At 47.3% G+C, this 21450-nt stretch overlaps 1 protein-coding gene across 1 annotated transcript; it reads right to left on the bottom strand.

Annotated features, from left to right (window-relative positions):
- Nucleotides 1–352: 352 nt before the first annotated feature.
- Nucleotides 353–16791, bottom strand: LOC131290461 (integrator complex subunit 6). The gene is made up of 8 exons (XM_058319610.1): nt 16651–16791; nt 16326–16526; nt 15576–16232; nt 15310–15474; nt 9647–9751; nt 8772–8901; nt 1215–1914; nt 353–977 (listed from the first exon to the last, which is right to left on the bottom strand). The coding sequence occupies exons 1-8, from the start codon at nt 16774–16776 to the stop codon at nt 353–355; spliced, it is 2709 nt and encodes a 902-aa protein (XP_058175593.1). The 5' UTR covers nt 16777–16791.
- Between the last annotated feature and the right edge of the window lie 4659 nt (nt 16792–21450).

Here is a 21450-nt window from a genome sequence, read left to right as displayed (position 1 = left end):
TTATAGCGAAGATGCATGAAGTGTGTGTGTGTGGGCGGGGTGGTACATGTGCTCGTACATTGACGATTAAACAAACAAAAGAATACTGGCTATGGGGGGGCGCACAAACTAATCTAAGGTTGCAATGCTGCGCTCTCTCATCCTTGCAGCAGTCTCTAGGAAGATCTAGTCGTACTACACTTACCCACACACAACATCACACACACGTATACTTTCGAACCCAGGCGGCTAGGCTATATGTCAGATGGAAGGGGACGTCGTTGGCTGGCGATCGTCCGGCGATCCGGATGCGCCCTTAGACGAACAGATTCTTCTTATACTTGAGCCGCTGCTTGTTTCTGGCGGCGTTTAATCACATGTGTACGATGTGGTTGTAGAATCGGTCCCTCAGCTCGGGATGCTTCACCTTGCAGTGGGCCTTCATGTTATCGCGCCGGGTGAACTTTTGTCCGCACACCGGACATTCGTGGCTCTGTGGCCGGTGAATGTTGGCGTGATGCCAGCGGTTCGAGACGGTCTTATGGCAGCTAACGCAGCTGTACAGCGTCGGGAAGGTACCGGTCAGCTGTATGAACAGCGAGGAGTAGTCGATGTTGTGGTCGCGGCGCGTAGTGCTCGAGGAGCTCGCACTGGACGGGCGTAGGCTGCCGCCAGCGGCGCCGACTCCACCACCGGGAACGGAGAGGTTAGAGCCGGCCAGTCCGCCGGCCGGACCGCCCATATCTGGCTCTCCGGCGGAGGACATCCCAAACCCGGCCCCGCCGCCGGTACCTCCAGCCCCGGCAACGCCACCAGCTCCGCCGCCACCACTGCTGCCGCACAACAAGGACGACGATGACGACGCCGAGGACGACGACGACGACGACGACGACGAGGACGACAACGATGTATTCGGTGTAGGCGGAGTGGCGGAGGAGGCGGACGTTTTGCCGCCATTGTTGCTGCTTCCATTGGTGCCGCCGCGGTGGTGTTGGTTGCTGCCGTCCGTGCCGTGGTGGTGATTACCCCCGTTCGCCGAACCCCGGCAGGCATCGGCCGTGTTAAAGGCATTGTTGGCAACTTGGTGGTGGTGGTTGTTGTTGTTGTTGTTGTGATGTTGCGCGTGGAGATGGCTTGGGTGATGATGTTGCTGCTGCTGCTGTTGCTGATGCTGCTGCTGCTGCTGCTGGTGGTGGTTGTGATGGTGGTGGTGATGGTGGGAGAGGTGCCCGTACTGCTGCTGTTGTTGCTGCCCATTGACGCTCAGGCTGGCCGTCAGTCTGTGATGCTCGACGAGCGACTCCACAAGGCTGCCTCCGAGCGGAAGTGGGAGACCTGCGTGGAGCAGGGCGCCGTCACACCCTCCTAGTCCTGCTACGCCTCCTACCACTCCTGCTGCTGCTGCCCCTCCTCCTCCTCCACAGCCCACTGCTGAGCATCCACCTCCTCCAGGAGCATGCCCTCCAGGACCGCCGCCATCAGCTTCCCCAGACAGATGGCCCTTGTCCCCTGCTCCTGCTGTTCTACTGGCTAGCCCTAGTCCTGATCCGGAACCACCTGATCCGACTACTACGCCGCGGGTGCGCTCAACCGCGAGTCCGGCCATACTCTCAACGCCTCCACAGCCACCACCAACTCCTCCTCCTCCTCCTCCTCCTGCCTCCTCAAGGCATCCGCGTACACCTCTACCGTTTGCACTTCCGCCACCACTCTTTCCACATCCTCCTCCTCCTCCTTCATACTCTCCACCATCACTACCTCCTGCTCCTAAGCCTGCTCCTGCTCCACCACCCACAACCGCACGGCTCCCATTAACGCAGCCTCCCGCTGCCAAAACGGCATTCACAACCACTCCTGTCGCTAGATCGTGATGATGCAAACCGGCACGTTGGTGGTGGTGACGTGACGCCATCGCGAGACGTAACATACGGTCACCTGTAAAGCACACAGGGCACACAAGAAAGGGCGTCACGAGTGCGCCTCACCACGCCTCCATACACCTCCCGTCTCGTTCAACGCACACACGCACACACACACACATACACACATACACACACAGACACACACGCACACACAACAAACGGGACGGAACTGAACGGAACGGAACGGAACGAAACGAAACGGAACGGAAATGGAACGGAAACGGAACTTAAAAACCATAACTGTTACGAAAACGGAAACGGAACTGAAACGGGACGGAGACGGAATTGATTGGAGGGGGGGAGGGGGAGCGTACCAGGAACAACGCGCATAACTACAGCGCACGCACATTCTGTGGCTCACGCACGCCCACGCACGGGTTGTCACTGGCACAGCCCGCAACAGAGAGAGAGAGAGAGTGAGTGAGAAATACAGAGAGGGAGAGAGAGAGAGAGAGAGAGAGCGCGAGAGGGCAGGGCGGGGGACCGGAACCGGCAGCCAGAAGGAAGTGTGTGCGCGGGATATCCTTGTAACTGCCGCCAACCCCGCATCTGCCCTCGGTTTCACAACGCGCGAGTGCGGGGGCACACGCACGCACGCACGCACACCCGCCAGAAAACATGCACAAGCGCGCGCACGGAAGACGCAGTCACAGCCACAGACACAATTGTTTGATTTGGTACTACTAAAACTATCAGATCCATACGTTGTACATCATGAAATTCGCGTTTGGTTTGTTTTTAAATACTATGTTTCTAATTGCTGTAGATGTGGATACGTTTCTCTGTTTTGCCATAAACATCAACTATGTAAGGATTCTGGGAAGGAAATCTGGATATGAGATACCGTCTTGTATAAAGAAATAAAAAAATATCGTTTGATATTAGTGGAAAGATATTTCATTGCATGACTAAAAGTTCGCATGATATGATATATTTATATATTCGTACGTATGGTATATATAGATATATATGTATGTATACAGTTGATGATTGCACCAATCAGCTAAAATTCTTATAAATTTTTTTTAGGTTCATTTTGACAGCTGGTTCTTCTAATGATTTAAGAATGCAAATGCGGCTAACACTCAGTAACGTAGTAAAATCATAAATTTAGCTCTAACCTAGAACACATGTCACAAGTACAGTTCGATTCGGAACGAAACAAAACGAAAAGGAGCAATTCAATTCAGTCACTAAACGAAAGGGGAAAACGAACCTAGATAACGGAACAAGGAAAACAAAATAATGAACGAATAAAAAACACGATGATCAAACAAGAGAACAGATAAACTAACTAATTCGCTAGGGTATGCTCATACTTAAGTAACTATCGTATATTAACTGTTCTATAGCTTACGTAGAAACTGATTACACTAGAGCTAGATGGCTTTGGTTTAGCATGATGTTAATGGAGGGAGAAAGGTGGACGGAGGAAGGGGGAAGAAGGGTGGTGGAATGGTGGTGTGTGATAAATATGAACATAACTTCGTCAACTTAATCTTAAACGAAAACGAAACCGAAACAAACGCTTTGAATCAACTCAAGACAAATTCGAATTCGATCGCGGCACACAATAGGAAGTCCATGGCATTGGATGGCAACTGTTTACTAAATTTTAAATTACAGCTAGTTTTCCCGAAGTGGATAAGCACCGCATTCTGCGTGTGGATCAATAAAGATAGTGTTATCCTGCTTGCATGAGAATGGTGGCCAGCATCCATTCTAACTGCAACTAATAAGGGTTGAATAGGGCAAGAATGTCGAAGTCTAGAACCAATCATGAACATATATGATAGGGTTTATTTGGAAGAAAACATCAAGTTAAACTAACCGACTGAACAATTCAATAGATTGTTAGGTGTACGCAACAATACACGGAAATCAGTACCATAAATATGATCGCACGATATCAAACGAATTTCAGCAACCACAACGAAACAAGAATCATCAACCAAACGATCGTATTTGTTAAATGTTTCGGTTTATCTGATGTTGTTCACACTTTTTCAATGTCTGTTTTGTACAGGCTCGTCGGAATGTTATTGTAACACTCATAACATTGCTTCACTTACCTATTTTATTTAGAGATTAAGTTATGAACTAGCTTTCATATTTGTAGGAATAGTTTTTATAACATTTTTAAACTTTCAAGCTTAAACTGCCATACGTTTTTCAGCAATCAAAGTAAAACTAATGAGGGCTTTGCATTTTGTGCGTGTGCTTTTAAATTTGTATCGAAAAGACGGCACGGTTGTTTTGGTCTAATTAAACGTACTAACCGAACATTGATAAACCAATTATATAAAAATGAGCTGACGCTTTCATGAGCACTATTCGCTTTGGTTTGCATCACTGCCGACTGTCCATATGTGATTTAAACTAAAATAAATTATGTATCCATGTTGCATTGCAGTTCTTTTGGGCGAAATTTCGGTTCAAAGCTATTCTATGCATCGGATTGAGTAATGTATTAATATCTTTTACAAACGTACATAAAAGAACTGAGGAACATTTACACTAAAGGTTTGCTACCAATAGCATCCGTTAGCAGAAGTAAAGGAAATCGATAAACGACACTCAAACAGAGACGACATTGAGAGAAACAATAAAAAGGGTGTTGGCGAAGAAAAACACAAAGATTAACCAAAACAGCAGTGGAAACTTTTCCAAGACAAAAAACAAGCATAACCTTTTTCGCGTAGTATCAACAAAAAGGGGGAGCTCTTTAAAGGATAAAAGAAAAACCTCAACGAACCAAATCACAGGAGCGAAACATCGAACACCGTCGACTACTATTCGCCTGCGTGTCAAATCATCGGAAAGGTAAGCTAGTATCTTCTTTTCTGGGGTTCCCTTTTCGTTGTGTATTCCTTCTCTTGTAGCTTATTCCCTTTTGCCACAAATCTCTTTTTCTTTAAACAACATCTTCGTCCCGTAATTTCTTACATATGCCTGCCACATTTTACTGTTGAATATGTTGGATTCATATCTGATAAGGTATTTCTTTTCTAAATATCGCACCCAAAACAGCCTAAACAACGCTTGCTACCGTATTGTATGCGTAATCTGTTGTACATTTCTTTGCTTGTATTACGTTCTTGTTTGTGAGTCTAATGTCATTCGCATCAGTTCTCAATGTGTCCCTCCCGATTAATGGTGTTTATTGATTCGTAGGTTTGATTCGTTTTGACATATGTGTTCTTTTAAAAAACCAAATTGTATACTACCAGTCAACCCGTTAATTCCTTTCAGCCCCAATTCCTTGCACAATGTTTGAGTGAAACAGGAACCCTTCCCTTCACAGCATAAATAATTTGTGATGATGGGAACTACCTACATCACCATCAACATCATCGTTCACTGCTTGGGAAGGACATTCTGGTCTGCATAAAGTGGTTTAGAAATCAACCTCACTGTTGAGAGTTTCCAAAGGTCTATAACGTCGAATGTTTGACGAAGGACACAATCCACCATCCCGAATTATCGTTTCCCGCAACTTCTTGAACCAAATTCGTAAGTACTCCAGAACCATCCGGATAGAACGCAACAGCCCCTCGACGCAGGCACGTAGTTGCGAGCTGACGCGCAAACAGAAGCTAATGTTTGGAGCAAGTTGCGCAGAGCAAACCGAACACACTATGCAAACTTGCGAACATTGCAGCAGCACTGTTGGAGGGCCTGTTGACTCCACGACAGTTCACAACCTTCGTACCCCAAATATATCGTTTGTTCAACCAAAACTTTACTGCAAATACGAAGAATGTCAACTTTGTACAGGCATTTGGTGTTTTTTTTTTGTCAACATATCAACAATGCTTTAAACAATCCTTACGAAAAAGTCACAGCAAGAAAGGGATTCAAAATTTTAAATATCAAAATGCGACTGAGAGAGTACAGGTAAAAGAGCACACATACACATTAACATTGAAGTTTGTGTGAATGAAAGTGGAATATAAATAGATTCATATACGTATATAGAGAAGAAAGAAGAGTAAATGGAAGGTATTAGAAAGAAAGCGGTGAAGAAAGAGAAAAAGGAGTGGAAATGAGTTAAGATATAAAGAAATCAAACAGCTGAAGTAAGAGTGGAAAACCAGATGAAACTCAAGCAGAGAGGAAGAAAATGTAGTTTTCCAAAATTCTAAAAGCTTCCAGTCTGCCAGCCCCATAGCCCAATGGTGGTGCAATACGGTAAAGAAAAATTCTGGACCAAACTTGCATCCAAACTTCAGTTTGGCTTCCTGTCAGAGCGTGGAAGCGGAGCAGCAGTTAGCAAAAACAAGCAAAAGTAGCTCCCTTTTGTGGTACGGTACCTTCCCCACCCCCCCCAACCCCTCCTTCCCATTTCCACCTTCGCATAGCTGCTCCGATTGTGGTGGCTCTGAGTTAGAAGTTTGAAGCTTTCGAAGACAGCTATCCTGAAAGCTCACGTCGCACGGAGCAGATATGTGTTCGGACGAGGCACATAACTGCTGTATACGAACGAGCCCTCCCACCTTTCCTGGGGTGAACATAACGTACATAAATACATAGAAGGTATGTTTTAAACCGGATGGAACACGCGAAAGGTATACACTGTAGCGAGTGAAATCGTGTAAATGACAAACAGTAGGTAATGTCTATCGGTTTGGTTTAGATGATGGTTTGGTTATTTTCCTTGTGGCTGAAAGGTAGAGTTTGGTACCGGCGTGTTTACGCCCGGAGTACGTGACACTAATCCGTCATACATACACAGCATGTTGGTGTTCGTTCATTTCATTTCGGTTGAGAAGCGAGAAAAAGTAATGCATTAGTCACGAGACTTTCCTAGAGCCAACAGCCAAAACCACAGCCAAACTCTTCCCAAATTCTCCTAGCGCCTCGCAAAAATCATATTTAATAGAGAAAGAGAACGAGGAAAACCCACCCTTTCGTTCACTATGTACGAGTGGTGGTATATGGTGAGTGGTACTGTCCCGACATGTTGCATTTTTATGCAGCTTGAATATATATTTATATATATAGATATATAATATAATAAATATGTACGCATATACATATATGTAGGGAATAAATATGTATACCAAAATATACTTACTCGTGGAAAAGTTCAAACATTTACAGATGAATGCATAGCAATACACTCGTACGTGTGCATACAAATACGAGCCCCTTTCAGTGTTACACATTCTTGTTTTGGAAAACGAACATTTGGTTTTTTTTGTTTTATCGATTGCACAAAATGAATTTGCCAACATTAGTTTGACCACTGAAACGATCGTTGAACTCAAACGGAAAATAAAAGAGAGAACAAGAGGAAGAGAAGAAGAAGTTCGAAGATTTGCAGGAAAAGAAGATAAGAAGAAGAAGTAGAAGTTGTAGAAGAGAAGAGAAATATCATGAAGATGAAAATGAAGGGAGAAAGAAAGAAAACGATTCGGAGCAGAAAAAGAAAAAAACTTCTTTAGGAAAGGATAATAATAAAAAAAACCAACAATAAGAGATATAACTATACTAACGATAATTTGTGCGCAGACACACCGATGCTGCGTCGGCACATTTAAATGCGAGGTTTTCGAGCATAGTTGTTTGGAGAACAAGTTTGCACACTTTGCAAACACATCACCGGTTAAGAAAACAGGCACCAGAGCAGGTAAGAAGTTACCAGCGTACGAAGTTAAAATACTTGATCACAACAGAACAATTGACATATGATTCTCGATCAACGCGCACTCCAACGGTGGGGGCGCCTTATACGCAAACTAAGTAAAAACACAAAGGTGAACAAAAACAAACTGAACAAATCGAAACAAACTGCTGAATAAAATGGATACGGGAGTAGGTATAAAACAAATATCTCGTTTGAAAAAACAAACTTGTTCGCTCAACGCAATCAAATACTAAGAAAGTGTCATGTGGCACAGAAAAAGAAGAAAAAATCGATAAGAAAAACAAAAACGAAAACTTAAAACGAACCAGCGAAAGGGTAAATGAAACAAATCAAAACGTGTGAAAACAAACGTACACCATATATCAACTACTACAGTTCAGCACAAGCATTTATAGCGGTGAGAAGAGGAAAGTAGTAATTTTTAAGAGGATTGATAAAGGGAGTGCGAGAGATAGGGGAGGGGAGGGTGATTGGGGGCCAATTCGTATTGGGCTTAGGTTAGCGGGGGTAGGGTTGAGGGGTTGTAAATAATAAAAAAAAAATCTTAAATAAAATGTTACAACAATTACGGGCAGCAACACTGGGTGTGGGTATATTCATGTGGGTGTCATTCCTCAACAGAGAGAGAGAGAGAGAAAGAGAGAGAAAGAGAGAGGAGCGAGAGAAAGAGACAGACAGAGAGAAAGAGCGAGAGCGAGGTACTAGCAGCAAATGTAGGTTAATAAGGATTAATGCTATGAACAGTAAAAAGTGGGATAAAAAAGTAGCAGATGTAAGTAGTTACAGTAATAGTTAAAGGAAAGAAAAAAAGGAAAACAGTACGTGTAATACTTGAGTTTTACGAACGCAATTCTAGTAATTTAATAAAAAAAAATCAAAACGACTGTAACAGCACTAAGAGTACGGCGCTAGATAGTAACGGTATGATGAAAGTGAGGAAATTCAAATAAATAGTAGTTTTTAGTGGTCATAACGGAAAGTTTTAAACAGTGATTATAGTAACATCGAAGCGGTTTAGCAAAAATGATACAAATTCTAACTGTGATGATCACAATGATTACTACGAACGGTCTCAAAACTAAAGAAGGATTAATAATCGAGGGTTATCAAGTATATTCCGTCATTTGAAAAAGGAGGTAAAATAAAAACATAGAGGGTTGTCTAAGAAGGGATACAGACAAAGGAGTAGAAAAGTTAAGTGTTTTTTTGTTTTCGCTCACCATCGATATTATCCGGATGATCGGGATGCGACAGATGGGCCTCGCTATCACCGCTTTCGTTGAGCGATGCCATGTTGCCGGGATTTAAAATGTTGCTCATTTCCTCCGTGTTCAGGTTGATTGGTATCGGCTGTTGGGAAGAGAGCGGAGAAGGGAGGGAAAGAAGTATGAGCGAAAGTGACACACGTCGGTGGTAGGAGATGCTAGTGGATGCTAAAACTGCTGCACCAAAGGGTAAGCCAAGCCGGGCGATGGAGCCTAGGGAGCTGGTGGGTATGAACAGAACCCCGTCCGGAGGTGCGGAAGAATAGAGCAGAGGTTTAGAGTGACCGCATACGAAACCGATGCGCGATAAGCACTGTTCGATGGTGAATAATTGAGAAATGTGGCGTGTCGTAATGCCGTGTTAAATGAATTTCCATGTAGTGAAACGCGCGCTTGGTGTAAACAAATTGATATGCTCGGAGATATACCAACCCGGCAAATGCAGACGGTGATACTAGAACCAAAGGCGTTACACTCTTTCGAGTGATACTTTCCCCAACCAAATATCGACAGCGCAATTAGCAGATAAAACATCGCAAAAGTCACACTTTAAAACAATCTAAAAAAAACCTTACAAACTCATTCAAACCCCTTCTGATTGTTTTGGGACGGAAAGTCACGAACTGTGTAGGGAAGAGTAAATGAAATGGGAATGCGTATTTTAATAATAAAAACTAAATCTGTCAACCCTATGGTAGAGGACATAGCGATGAACTAAAACACAAACCAAACCAAACAACAACTCGAGCACAAAAGTGAACCTAGGATATACAACAGCTGCACGCTACGGGCGAAAAAAGAATAAGTATAGAGGGCTGTGGTGTAATTACATGTCTCGATTTGTAGCGAATGTGGTTCACGTGTGGTTCGAGCCCCATGCCGGAGGAAGTCAGCAAGCTAGACATCTCGTCAGGATAAATTGGCATCTTGAGAGGCTAAAAAAAAAACACCGTCGAAAGAGAGAACAAAAACCCGAAAGATTGTACTGATACCTAGAAGGATGTGATTGTATGGTTGAATGTGAGAGTGCAGCGAATTGAGTGCATGATTTGTGGAGAGTCGACTAGAGTGTTGTGTTTTAACACCGTTTGGCAGTTCGTGGCGCATCCTGCACAATCTATTTGTTCCAAGCTGAACTCATCATCATAACGCACTGACAAAATAAAGGTATATCTATTTTTGGGGTTTGTAAGATAAAGGTTTTCTTGAGGCGCACAGATATTGCAGTCCTTCCGTGATGTAGTATCAATCCCACATTGTACTTTTTCTGTAACCGAAACTAGCCATTGGCAAGGATATGCGACAAACCGGAACGACCATCGGGTTGAAGTCGGTCGAGCCTAATGATGCTGCCTAGCTTTCCCTATCCAACACACCTCGATCCAACGTTGGGGTATAAGGCCAGACAACCCGCTTCCTTCCGCCAAGTCCACTCCCACACCTCAGTTGTTCCGAACGTTTACAAAACACCCTAACCTCGCGGGTATGTGCTTTGCTAGAGTGCAGTTCCAGTGCAGCAACGAGGCCGACGAGGCTCAGTGTTGTTCCCGTCGACTTCGCTAAAACCGTCCCCCCTTGATTGGTCCGATATGGGATTAAATTATGCATTTATAATGCCAAACCGGTGGTGGTGTCTCTCGATGGGCCCCCCAGGTTCGAATCCCTCCCATCCCGAACCCTATATCTCGGGGCAGAAGTCACTGTATGGCAAGGGTTTCTCCTTCCCTCTCCGGAAATCGCTTCGCTTCGACGGGGAAAATCCTATGCGTTACAACGTTAACCTCCGTCGGAAATGGTCAGTCATTGGCGTTTATTGACTGTGCCCAGTGCCCAGTGCCTACGTCCGCTCTCCTCGAGTCGTCTTTACCTAGATCCAATCTCGGTCTCGGGACGGGATAATCAGCGCTATGGGGTTGGGAAACCAGGGTAGTACCGGTAAGGGATTATGACGGGATGGGAGGAGGAGGAGAAAGCCTCCTCGGCTTCGATTTTAAAGCCCAACGAGGCCAATCTAATTTTTTCCTAATCTAATAGACTTGTCGTGCCCATATACGCTTCCGGCGAGCCTCTAGCTGACGTTGGGAGCAGGAGGGAAGGTTGCGCATTAAAATCATTGGCCGGAACATTACACGCATGTTGTTACTCGCCACGCCAGGTTCCAGACTTTCAATCGATTGGAAGTAGAATCAAATATTTAACATCTTACTGAAAAACTAAAACGAATCACTTGGACTGTAATGAATGGTGTTCTAGCTGTAGAAGAAATCGCATGTTGCCAACAACGCGCAGGGGGTTCGATCCGTCCAAAAAACCGTCATACAGAACAAACTGCTTACATGTATTTGATAAAATATTCATTTATTTTGTTGCTTATTTGTATCCTTCGCGAAGGTGTATTATAATTACTCGCCGCGTCCTCCTTCTTGCCCGGATCAGTAAAACGTACCCGCCACACACATCCGCTTTACTCCCGCGCTAGGGGTGACTCGTCAGGCGGGTACGATACCCGGGCAAGGGGCTATTTACGCGGACACTACTCATTTGCAAATATGGCCACACGAGAGTGCACTTCGTGAACTACGCTCCTACGGTAACAACAGAAACACGATAGGCATTTCGATGCGTTTTGTTTGGTTCCGCTCTATCCTCTAATCGCTATATTTCTCTCCCCGCTCCGTTCGGACGCCCTTTTGGACGTTCTCGACTAATAATGTTGTTTTAAAAATAATCTACCCAATGGACACTGAATCATCACGACCCTATCTCAGCAATAGTTCAAAAGGCTGTCTCTGGTTCAGCAAGATCACCACGTCAAGTAGGAAGGCACAACACAAGGAAGCAGAGTACTTACTGTCCCTAAGTTCTCCATGGCGGTCTTAATCTAGTTCTTACGTTATTAAAAAAAAGGCACGCTTATTACTTCTTGATTCCCTCTGCATTACAGTGTACGTGGGGAAAATAAACCTTTTTTCACTTTTTAACATTGACTTCAAATCAACAATCCTTCTAAATACCAAGAAGGCCAGTATTCAGCATTAGCATATCTCTTTTGGATCGATGTAATTGCTTCGTTAAAACCACAATGTTCATTAGTCGGTAGGTATATGGTACAGTTCCTATTGTCGAACTTAAAAGATCTACGTGAAAAGGTAAATACACGATGATCCAAAGGTAGAATGTGGTTAAAAATGACCATTCAGCCACTTTTGTGCTGAACTTAATATTTATGAATCCTTTTGCTTGGTTTTTGTTATCTCCACACACAGAACAAAACCGATGACCGTTTTGTTAGAAGGAAGACAAACCCGATTGAAGTCAAGGGTGCGAGAAGTGAACATGGGTTTAGTACGCGTACGCAGCACTGGTACACGATTCAGGCTTTTTCGCTCCGATGTTGATGTATCTTTTAACTCTCCATTAGTTTTGTACAATCTATCCCCTTTGCGGGGGGGAGGGGTCCGGGATCTCGCCGGAGTGGCACGGAATTGGCACGTAGTATGTGGAGGTATATATATGAGCGGTTATGCGATCATCAGTGTGTTGTGTCGCCGTCGGTCGGCGGGGTTTGGCTTGTCGCCGCCGTATCACATGCACTACTCTCGTCGCTGTTCGGGCGCACTACCGTCAGGCCGTGCCGGAGCGCTTCGGTGGCCTCGCGCTCGGTACAGAGCCGGTGCGCCTTGCACTTGTCGTGATGGTTCACGATCTCCAGCCGGAAGTTCGAGTTCCCCTCGGCAAACGACGTGCGAATGTCCGGTATGTCGTGGCTCCAGCGGCGGCAGTACGCGCAGAACATGTAGTTCTTTTCCTCGTCGTACTTGAGCCACGCGAACTGCTCGAGCCAGTTCATGCGAAACCGGCCACCCTTGCGTGAGGCGGTCGTCGCGATCGCTCCTCCTGCGCCACCAGTACCCCCTCCTCCTGTCGCCACCGAGCCACCGCCACCACCACCACCCGCTTGATGTTGTCGAAGCAACCCGGGTGAGGTCCCGGACTGCTTCCTCGACTTGGACACACCATTTCCCCCACCACCTACTACAGCACCTGCAGCAGCGCGGAAGGAGGAGGTTGGAAGCGTGGCTAGGCGGGTAGCGGCTGCGGCGGCAGCGGCAGCAACGGACGAGGGCCCTCCACCACTGAGGACGGTGCGGTTCGAGGCAGCAATGGCCGCCTCTAAAATGGCATCTTCGGCGGCCGTCTGCGCATCTGTGTCACCTTCAGTAGTACCACCACTACTACCCGGGGCATCACCACCACCACCATCGGCATCACCACTGCCGCACCCGGCCACCAGGCTAGCTTTGTGCGCCATCAGATAGCGTTGCAGGCAGGACGACTTGCCGCCGGACCAATCGGCAATGGAAGCGAGCGCCGCGGCGGCCTTGGCAGCAGCAGCAGCGACAGCTGCACTACCCGTGTCCCGGTCTCCTGCACCACCAGCTCCTCCTCCTCCTCCTCCTCCGGTCGAACAGGGCGACGGAGCGTTCCGCTTCACCGTCAGCAGCGGCGGCGGCGGCTCCAGGTCGAGGTGCATAGCCGTGGCAAGGGACCGCTTCAACTGCTGCTGCTGCTGCTGCTGATGCCTCGGCAACTGGCGTGCGGCGGCGCTCGTGGGCGGCCCTTTGCCGGTGGTCGGCGCCAACCCGGCAAACCGTAGACTCAGCGCTCCGGTTCCGGCTGTCCCGGCAGAACCACCAACGACCTGACCACCACCACCAACACCACTATCACCACCACCACCACCACCACCACCACTACTACCGACACCACCACCCCCACCACCACCGCCACCATCATCAGCACTACCAGCACCAGCGCCGCCAAGCCCACCACCGCCACCGTCTCCATAGGTCGAGGCGAGGCTAGAGGGCGTCGTGCAAGAGATGGAGGAGGAGGAGGAGGCGGAGTAGGAGGAGGAGGAGGAGGATGACGCCAGGGACAGACCGGGAAATCCGGGCAGGTAGGACTGGGAAGAAGAGCGACAGGAGGGGGAGGAGTAGGAGGAGTAGGGGGAGGTGGAGCTAGTGGTGCGGAGCAGCGGCACGACGTTGGAGGACGTTGCCGCTGCCGCCACCGACGTTGCCGCCGCTGCCGACGTCGCCGGTGAAGCCGATGATGACGGTGAAGCTGACATGATCGATGCAGACGGTGCTTTCGATTCGTCTCCCCAAACATTTTTCTGTCAAACAATAGGAAGGGAAGGAGGAGTCAGTGCATGTCTCTTGATTGGCAAGATTGTTGTTTACGGAGGGCGCGAGGGTTGTTGCTGTTATGGTTTGCTTTTTAGGAAGAGGAAGGTTGTGGCTAGGGTTTTGGGGATCTCTGAGGAGGCAAGGAGAGAGAAAGCGGCAGGGTGGTTATGCCTCGGGCTGTAATGCCCAAGGTTCCAGAGGGTGCCGGATGAGGGTGCTTGGTAGGTTGGTCGGTTGGTTGGTAGGTTTTTCTTTTGTGGTTGGTTGGTTGGTTGGTTGGTTCGTTGGTTTGTTGCTTTACCGGATAGAAAAAACGAGGTTTATCGGATAATCCGGTTCTATCTCGTAGGATATAAGGTGGAAGGAGGAAAGCGAATGGTGCTGAACATCGATTCTGCGAGAACCATTGCAAGAATCCATGCTTTGTTAGTGTCAAATAAAAAATAAACATGATCTATAATAACATCGTAGTTTAGGACGGTACACATCGCATATAGGTGACGTACAGCTTTACCACCCATATACTCCACTGCCGTTCTTCTCGGAGCAAACAGTTTAGATAAGAGATATGCTTGAGTTCCAAAATACTCTAATCTATGTCGTTGTCGTTATCGTTTATAAAAAAAAAACTTCCCAAAATTATTGATCCTCACCATCTTCTTTGAGAACTCTTGGTCTGCGGGATAGATGATTAAGCTCCAAATTACATTCGGTTATTTGCGAGGTCAATCTCACCCTTGTATCGCTCAATGAACGAGCCACAAAGGCGACAGAGCGAATGGCACACTGAGAAGCCCTACAAAAGCAACGCCTATCGAGTACCGGATGTCCACCGACTGTGGCGAATGCCTGACAATCGATCTCGCAACGGTATGTGTTGGCCCACGCAAAAAGTGATTGCAACTCCCGGCAGTTTGTTGGATGGATGCAGATGTATGTCAAATAGGTCGTTGGTTCGGAAGTTTGGGAGTTTGGATGCCTAGCGCAAGTGGAAAATGACACCTGTAAACTCGCGAGACTTGCAGTATATGGCTTGGCAGGTCACCGCCCTTAGCTCTACGTTAATTAATCTCCGTTAGAACCCATACCCGGAGATGCACACTCGGGGTTCGGGGGTATATTGAGTGGCAATGAGAAGATAAGGAGATACATGATATCAAAGGGCCGGCTCAAAACGAGCAGGGTCACTTGTACCAGTAACCATCAAGTAGAGAGCGAGAGGGAGAGAGAGAAAGAGAGATAGAGAGCGACAACAAGAAACAGAGAAGTGGAATGGAATGGTGTCGGTGTGCCAGACCTACCTGCAGCAAATCAGAGGACAGCGAGTGACGCACTGGCAGCTCCGGTAGCTCCTGCTTGATGCCAGCCAGCGGATGTCCGGTCAAAGGATGTACCGGGGCCGGCGAACTCACTTTGAAGTCGTCGTCCGGCTTGGGACTCTGCTTGAAGCTGCTGTGAGATGATGCCTGAAAGAAGAGGCAGAACAGAACAACAACGGGTGGTGTCCGGTTTAGGTTGCAGGATACACCGCAGAGCGTAACGGTTCCCGGGGCGGTTCTCTCCTCACCTGTGATTCGTATCCTTGCCTTTCGTTCATGAGGGAAGGTGTCGAGGGCGAAGAGTTATCACAGGTGGTGGACATTTTACGTTTCTTCTTATTCTCTACGGTGCTAATTTCGCGGTCCTCCGCCGCTAGGTAGTCGCGCTCGTCCACGAGCGAGGACTGCATCAGATCAATGCTCGCACTCCTGGACGGCTGCTGGACCGATGGCACCTGCGCCGGGTGCTGCTGGTGGTGCGATTGGTGCGATTGTTGTTGTAGCTGCTGCTGCTGCTGCTGCTGCTGCTGCTGCTGCTGTTGTGCTTGCTGCGGCTGGTGTTGCTGCTGGTGCGGGTGTTGATGCTGCTGCTGCTGCTGCTGTTGCTGCGTGGGCGGCTGCGATTGATGCTGCTGTTGGTGTTGCTGCTGTAGGTGCTGGTGCTGGATGCGTTCGAGCTGGTCGTGGTCGGCCAGCTCCTTGTCGCGCAGCGGCCCATGGTGCAGCGAGTTGTTATTACTACTAATAGTGTTGTTGTTGTTGTTGTTGTTGTTGTTGTTGTTGTTGGACGCGTTCGGCAGGTTGAGCGATTCGCGATCATCCCGCGAATCCCGGATGCGCTCCGAGCGAATCTTGTCCGCGTCGGCCGAGTACCGATCCGCGCCGCTCTCTGTCAGTCCTCGCACCTGGTGGAGAAAAACAAGCCGGGTCACTCAGTTGTACGGCGACCCACGACCCCGCCATTGCTCCTTCTCCTCCTCCTCCTACTATAGCCTTACCTTGAGACTTTCGGCAGTCTTGAGGAAGTTCTGTAAATTGTGCTGCCCCACGTTGACCTCGCCCTGGTACATGAAGTCGAGCAGGGCGCGCATCTCGTTCACCTCCACATCCCGCAGGTAGATGATCGGATGCGGATGCTTGTTTTCGACGAATATCTGCTCGAAGTACGGACTGCAGGCAGAGAGGATGGCTTGATGTGCCTGGCGCGCGTTGGTTGTGGTGGGGGGGAACCCGGGAAAAGGCGAAGAAAAACGAAACGGTTAGTATAAACGGTCCGGTGTGGGTCCGGACTGTCGGACCAGCTAAAGGGTTGATGATGTTTACTTTGACGATTCCCTTGTCGCACGCCAGCGTAACGTCGCACAGTTTCTCATCTTGCAGCAGCGTGGTGAGAACGGTTGTTAAATTAGACTGATGATTGTTCCAGCGCAGACAGTATTGCTGGTCCATGATTCCGGTGTCGGTGCTGTTTCTGTTGGGAAAGCGGGGAAAGATACGGCACATTATTGCACGCTGCCAATGGAGGAACAATCGAGAGGAACGTTCACCGGCGCACCGGGTTTCCTCTTCGTTTTCTCGGGGTTTATAACAACCCGTCCCTCCTTTCCCAATCCGTCGGGGTTTGAAAAATGAACGCACTCTGCCGAGTTCGAGTTTATACATTTATCCCCAATCCACGTAACGTAACGTAGCTAAGCTCCATCGATAACTTCATGTATTTTTAATCATCTAAAGCGTTCGCTATGAATTCAGAGTGTTTCTCGGAGACAAACGAACGATGTACCGAAGCAGAAGGAATGTGATCCGAACGCTTTGGAGAGGTTTGGAAGTGATTGTTTACCAGTCGAACGACGACTCCTTTATCATCGATACCTCGAGAGTGTCGGAAGTGAGGCTAGCAATTTTTCCCCAATTATCTCGTCTTTCAAACGGTCCACCATCGAGAATTGATCATCCTCCTCCTTTCCTCCGCGGCTAGGTTCTGTTTTTCTTCATCTTCCAACTTTTTTCGTGTGCTCGCGCGCGCTTGTTTGTAAATTATTAAACCCAACTAAGAAAGCAACACATCAAATCAATCTGTTTCTATTATTTTCCACCCCATAGTCGGCGGGGGGGGGGGAGGGGGTGGAGCTAGGTCCCCCGTTAAAAGTTTGCCAATTTGTGCGATTCTGCTTCCCAAAATACCTATTTTGTAATTCAATGACTATCTATGGTTGGTTGGGGGAGGGGGGTTGCCAGACCTAGGCCATAAGGCCTATAGGGGAGAGAGGGAGAACTGGACCAATTTGAAAGTCGCCATCGGTCGTCGTCGTCGTCGTCGTCGCGCTGCAGTAACCTTTAATTGGTATTTAGGCCGTAAAAAAATTCGCTAATAAAAATTAAAAGAAGAGCCTCCCCAATGATAACCGGCGGCGCACGATGAGAAGAAGCACACGATCTGACCCTAATGGAGGACGGGTTGGGCGGGGGTTGGCGGAGGGAGGCCCTCTCTCTATTCAATATTTCTCCCCGTCTTGGTTAGTTGTATTTTGTAATTTTTTTGTTTTTTTTTTTGGTTTTTTAGTTTTTATGTAGTTCACTTCGGTCTCTTCCCACTGTTCTTCCCACGTCGTGGAGAGTGTTCACGACGGTGACGGGGGTTCTTTTCGGTGGTCATTGCGCCACCGAATCCGCGGCGAATCGGCCCGCACTAATTCGTAGATTTCATCGGTCGTTTGCGCGTTGGAAATGTGTAACAAGACCCCCACAAATGAAATTTTGCCATCAAGTGCCGCATCAACAATTCGCACTAACCTCTCTCCCTCTCTCCATTGGTTATCTTCCTCGTAAACTTAAGTACCGCGATGGGTTTTATGAGGAGTTTGCGAAGATCCGCCGCCCAAACCCCCGACAGAAGTAGGCGACGGAACTAGTCCTTGATGAGGTTAGGGTTAACCGGTGAAGTAAAGGGGGGAGGAGGGGGCAAGCAGATAGCTGATTTTAATATTTTCTGGCTGTTAAACATTTGCCAAAAAAAAAACCCATAATCGCGGAACAACCAGCGGAATTTTAATGCACACATGTCATCCCCTTGCCGCCGAAGCAACTGATTACACACTCCAGAGGCCAACAAATGGGCCCGGGGTCCGGGGGTCGAGTGATTGGAGGGGGTGCCGGGGATCATATGATGCAAAACTGTACCGACTGTACTTAAACAATTACTCAATGCCAAAGATAATAAATCAGCGCAGAACGGAACGAGATTCTTTCGAAGGTCGAGGAATAACAAACCTGTTGGTCGAACGACTGAAAACACGAAGAAACATGTCGAAACATGTTTGCGTTAAAATATTTCCATTTTTCCCGAATTCTGCTAAAGATTATGGATTTTTCCGGAAAGTACAAAATTGCCTTTTGGCTAGCTCTTCTTCGTTCGAGACAACGATTAATACACGGCAGTAAAATGTACGGTTTTTTGCCAACCTTGAGCAGAGCTTATACCTAACAGGAGCGGGGGGAACGCAAAGCCACTTGTGACTCACAGAACAAGCCTTCTCTGGTTGCGGCAAACTTCCACCAGCGTAGGAAATTTAATCGATCCTTTCCGTAAAGTAGCGAAAAGACGGCGTCTTTATTCGTTTCGTCTTGGTTTGCCGGCGTCGGAGTGTTTCTCTTCGTCATTTCGCCACCAATCACCAAAAGGATCGGGGTGTCCCACCCGGCCACACATGGCGACCAACCAGAGAGAGTCGGTTGCACCCTCCTCCGGGAAGAATCGAAGTGTCAAGAGGCTGGCGAAACTGGCTTACAATAAAAATGCGGTCCAAGACGCGTCGGTTTGGACTACAAAAAAAAAAAAAAAAAAACATCAACGCCAGGAGAAGATGTGTGTGCTGCCCAACATCCGCATCCGATCATCCTTGGGCGAGCACGGGAGGAACACGGAAGATGAGATATTCCAGTCCCTTTTCAAATATTTCACCGATTTCTCGACTCGCAAAAAGGCATACGATAAATGTGTGTCTTCTTTTTTTCTCGTATGACAAGCGTTCGTGTGTGTGTGTGTGTGTGTGTATGCTTGCCAGTGTATACCGCAGGCGCATCAGCGTATTAAATAAACATATTGGATACCACATTTTCGAAGCGGAGGGAAGGAAAAACATCACCAGTAACAGCAAGGAATTAGAAATTTGCAAATATTTACATATTATTAACATTAAATTTGATTGCAGTCCCGAAACCAGTTTTCGCCTTTTCTAACCTTTGCGCCCCGGGGCCGCGTTTTTTTTGATCGCTAAAAGACAATTTTTGGCTGGATCTCCTCATCTCCCCCCTACCTTCCCTGTCTCTTCACTCTTTTGCCGATTTTTTCGTTCGAAATGAAAAGAAAAAAACTACCAAAACTAGCCATGGCCAGTCACAGCCTCTTTTTCCACACCCAATCCCAATGTCCTACACACCACACCACAGCTAAGCTTGGTGTGTCCCTTTCAAGCTGGTTTTTCCACCCCGTCCGCCACCACATACACGCACACACACGCTCGTCCCAACGCATCTTCCCTCCGAACCATATATCCGTGTCCCCGCGAGATCTATCTCTGCTTGGGTCATTTATTTATTTATTTATTTTTATTGGTTGTTGTTTTCTTTTTTCTTATTTAGTTTGCGCCTTTTTTCCGATCCCAGTTTAATTCGCGCAAAATCAAACCTCTTCTACTTTTTTTTTTTCAACCGAAACAGTCACCTTGTTGTTTTTTTTTATCGAAATGTCCTCTCGCTCGCCCACGCCCGCTCCGTTTGATTTAGGCTTCCCCAGGCTTGGCCCCGTCTTTTTCGAACGTGTTTAAAAATGCATGCTTTCACTAGGGCCTAGGCCGGGCTGCCTGCGCGCTGAAGCCTTTACCCTTTTCAAAACTTTTGCGAGCCCACTTAATATGCGCCCGGATAATTTACGACGTATGCGAGGAGAAACGGTGTGCGTGTGTGTATATAAAATACGCTAATCCGATAGCCCCTTATACTCGGCCCCCCAAACGTCATCCAAAGTAGTTGGATGGAACCCCAAATTAAGTTTTTTCAACTGCAAACCATTCCCTACTTAGAGCAGTTATAAGCCAGACACAATCCTACAAGAAGTCATAAGTCACATAAAAGCAGGAAACGACAGGCGTCCTGTATGAGTTGTAATCGAAGAGATCAAGCTAAGGTAAAAACGGATTAAAAAAAACTTATTGGCACAAAGTGTCGGAGAGTATCAATTCTTGGTAAAAAGAATTCCATATTGTCAATCCGCGTACTGAAGTGTAACACAAGACTCATCGATCACGATGTCTAAGACAGAAAACATATGCAATCGACTCGTAGTGTCTTCAATGTGTTGAATTTTAAGAGATTACCCCCAACGTGTAGCCAAGGGATTAACATTCTCTGCCCATAAAGAAAAGAAAGTTCTTAATCGGAAACGAAAATTATATTGCCGCAGCGGAGTGTGAAAGATTAATACACAAACTCGGCGACGTTTCGTTTCCTTCCTTCTAGGGAAATTTCTCTAGAGCTTGCCAAACATCTGCCCCACAGCCGCGAGTGGTTTGGGGGATGGAATGGAGCGGCGGCGGGTGTCAAAATAGGTCGATGAGCTCACCCGGCGTTTGGCTAGCTCCATCACCACACCACCCGACACGTGCCCTCTCTCTCTGCTCTCTCTGTCGCCCCGGCGAACAGCGAAAACCCACCCCAAAAGAAAGCTACATTCTCGAAGTGCTTCAGAGGTTCAGCCGCCTTAACCTTAAGGATGCTGAGCGCTAGGGCACCCCACAGGTGCCGGGGTTTTGTAGCTTTTCTTTATTTTAATGTTATTTAGTTCCTCAGTAAGAGGGAGATTAAATCGCCGGCACCCGAAAGCGGGGGGAAGGAGGCGCGCGCGCAAACAAATTTGAGTGGAGATTTTCGAAAATCACAAGCAAAAACAAAATAAAAAAAACAAAAGAAACAACTAGACATTCGAGAGATGACAGAAAAAGAGGAAAACTTACGAAACACAGAAACAAAACAGAGCACATTCTTCGCCCATTTTGTACTTTCATCCAGCGGTGCTGAGATGGCGTCATCATCAACATCAAGTTTCGGTGCCCATCTCGCGCGCCC

This window comes from Anopheles ziemanni, chromosome X, assembly GCF_943734765.1.
Source record: "Anopheles ziemanni chromosome X, idAnoZiCoDA_A2_x.2, whole genome shotgun sequence".
NCBI classification, from domain to species: domain Eukaryota; kingdom Metazoa; phylum Arthropoda; class Insecta; order Diptera; family Culicidae; genus Anopheles; species Anopheles ziemanni.
The sequence above is the reverse complement of the archived record's forward strand: the minus strand, read 5'-3'. Positions and strand labels throughout refer to the sequence as shown.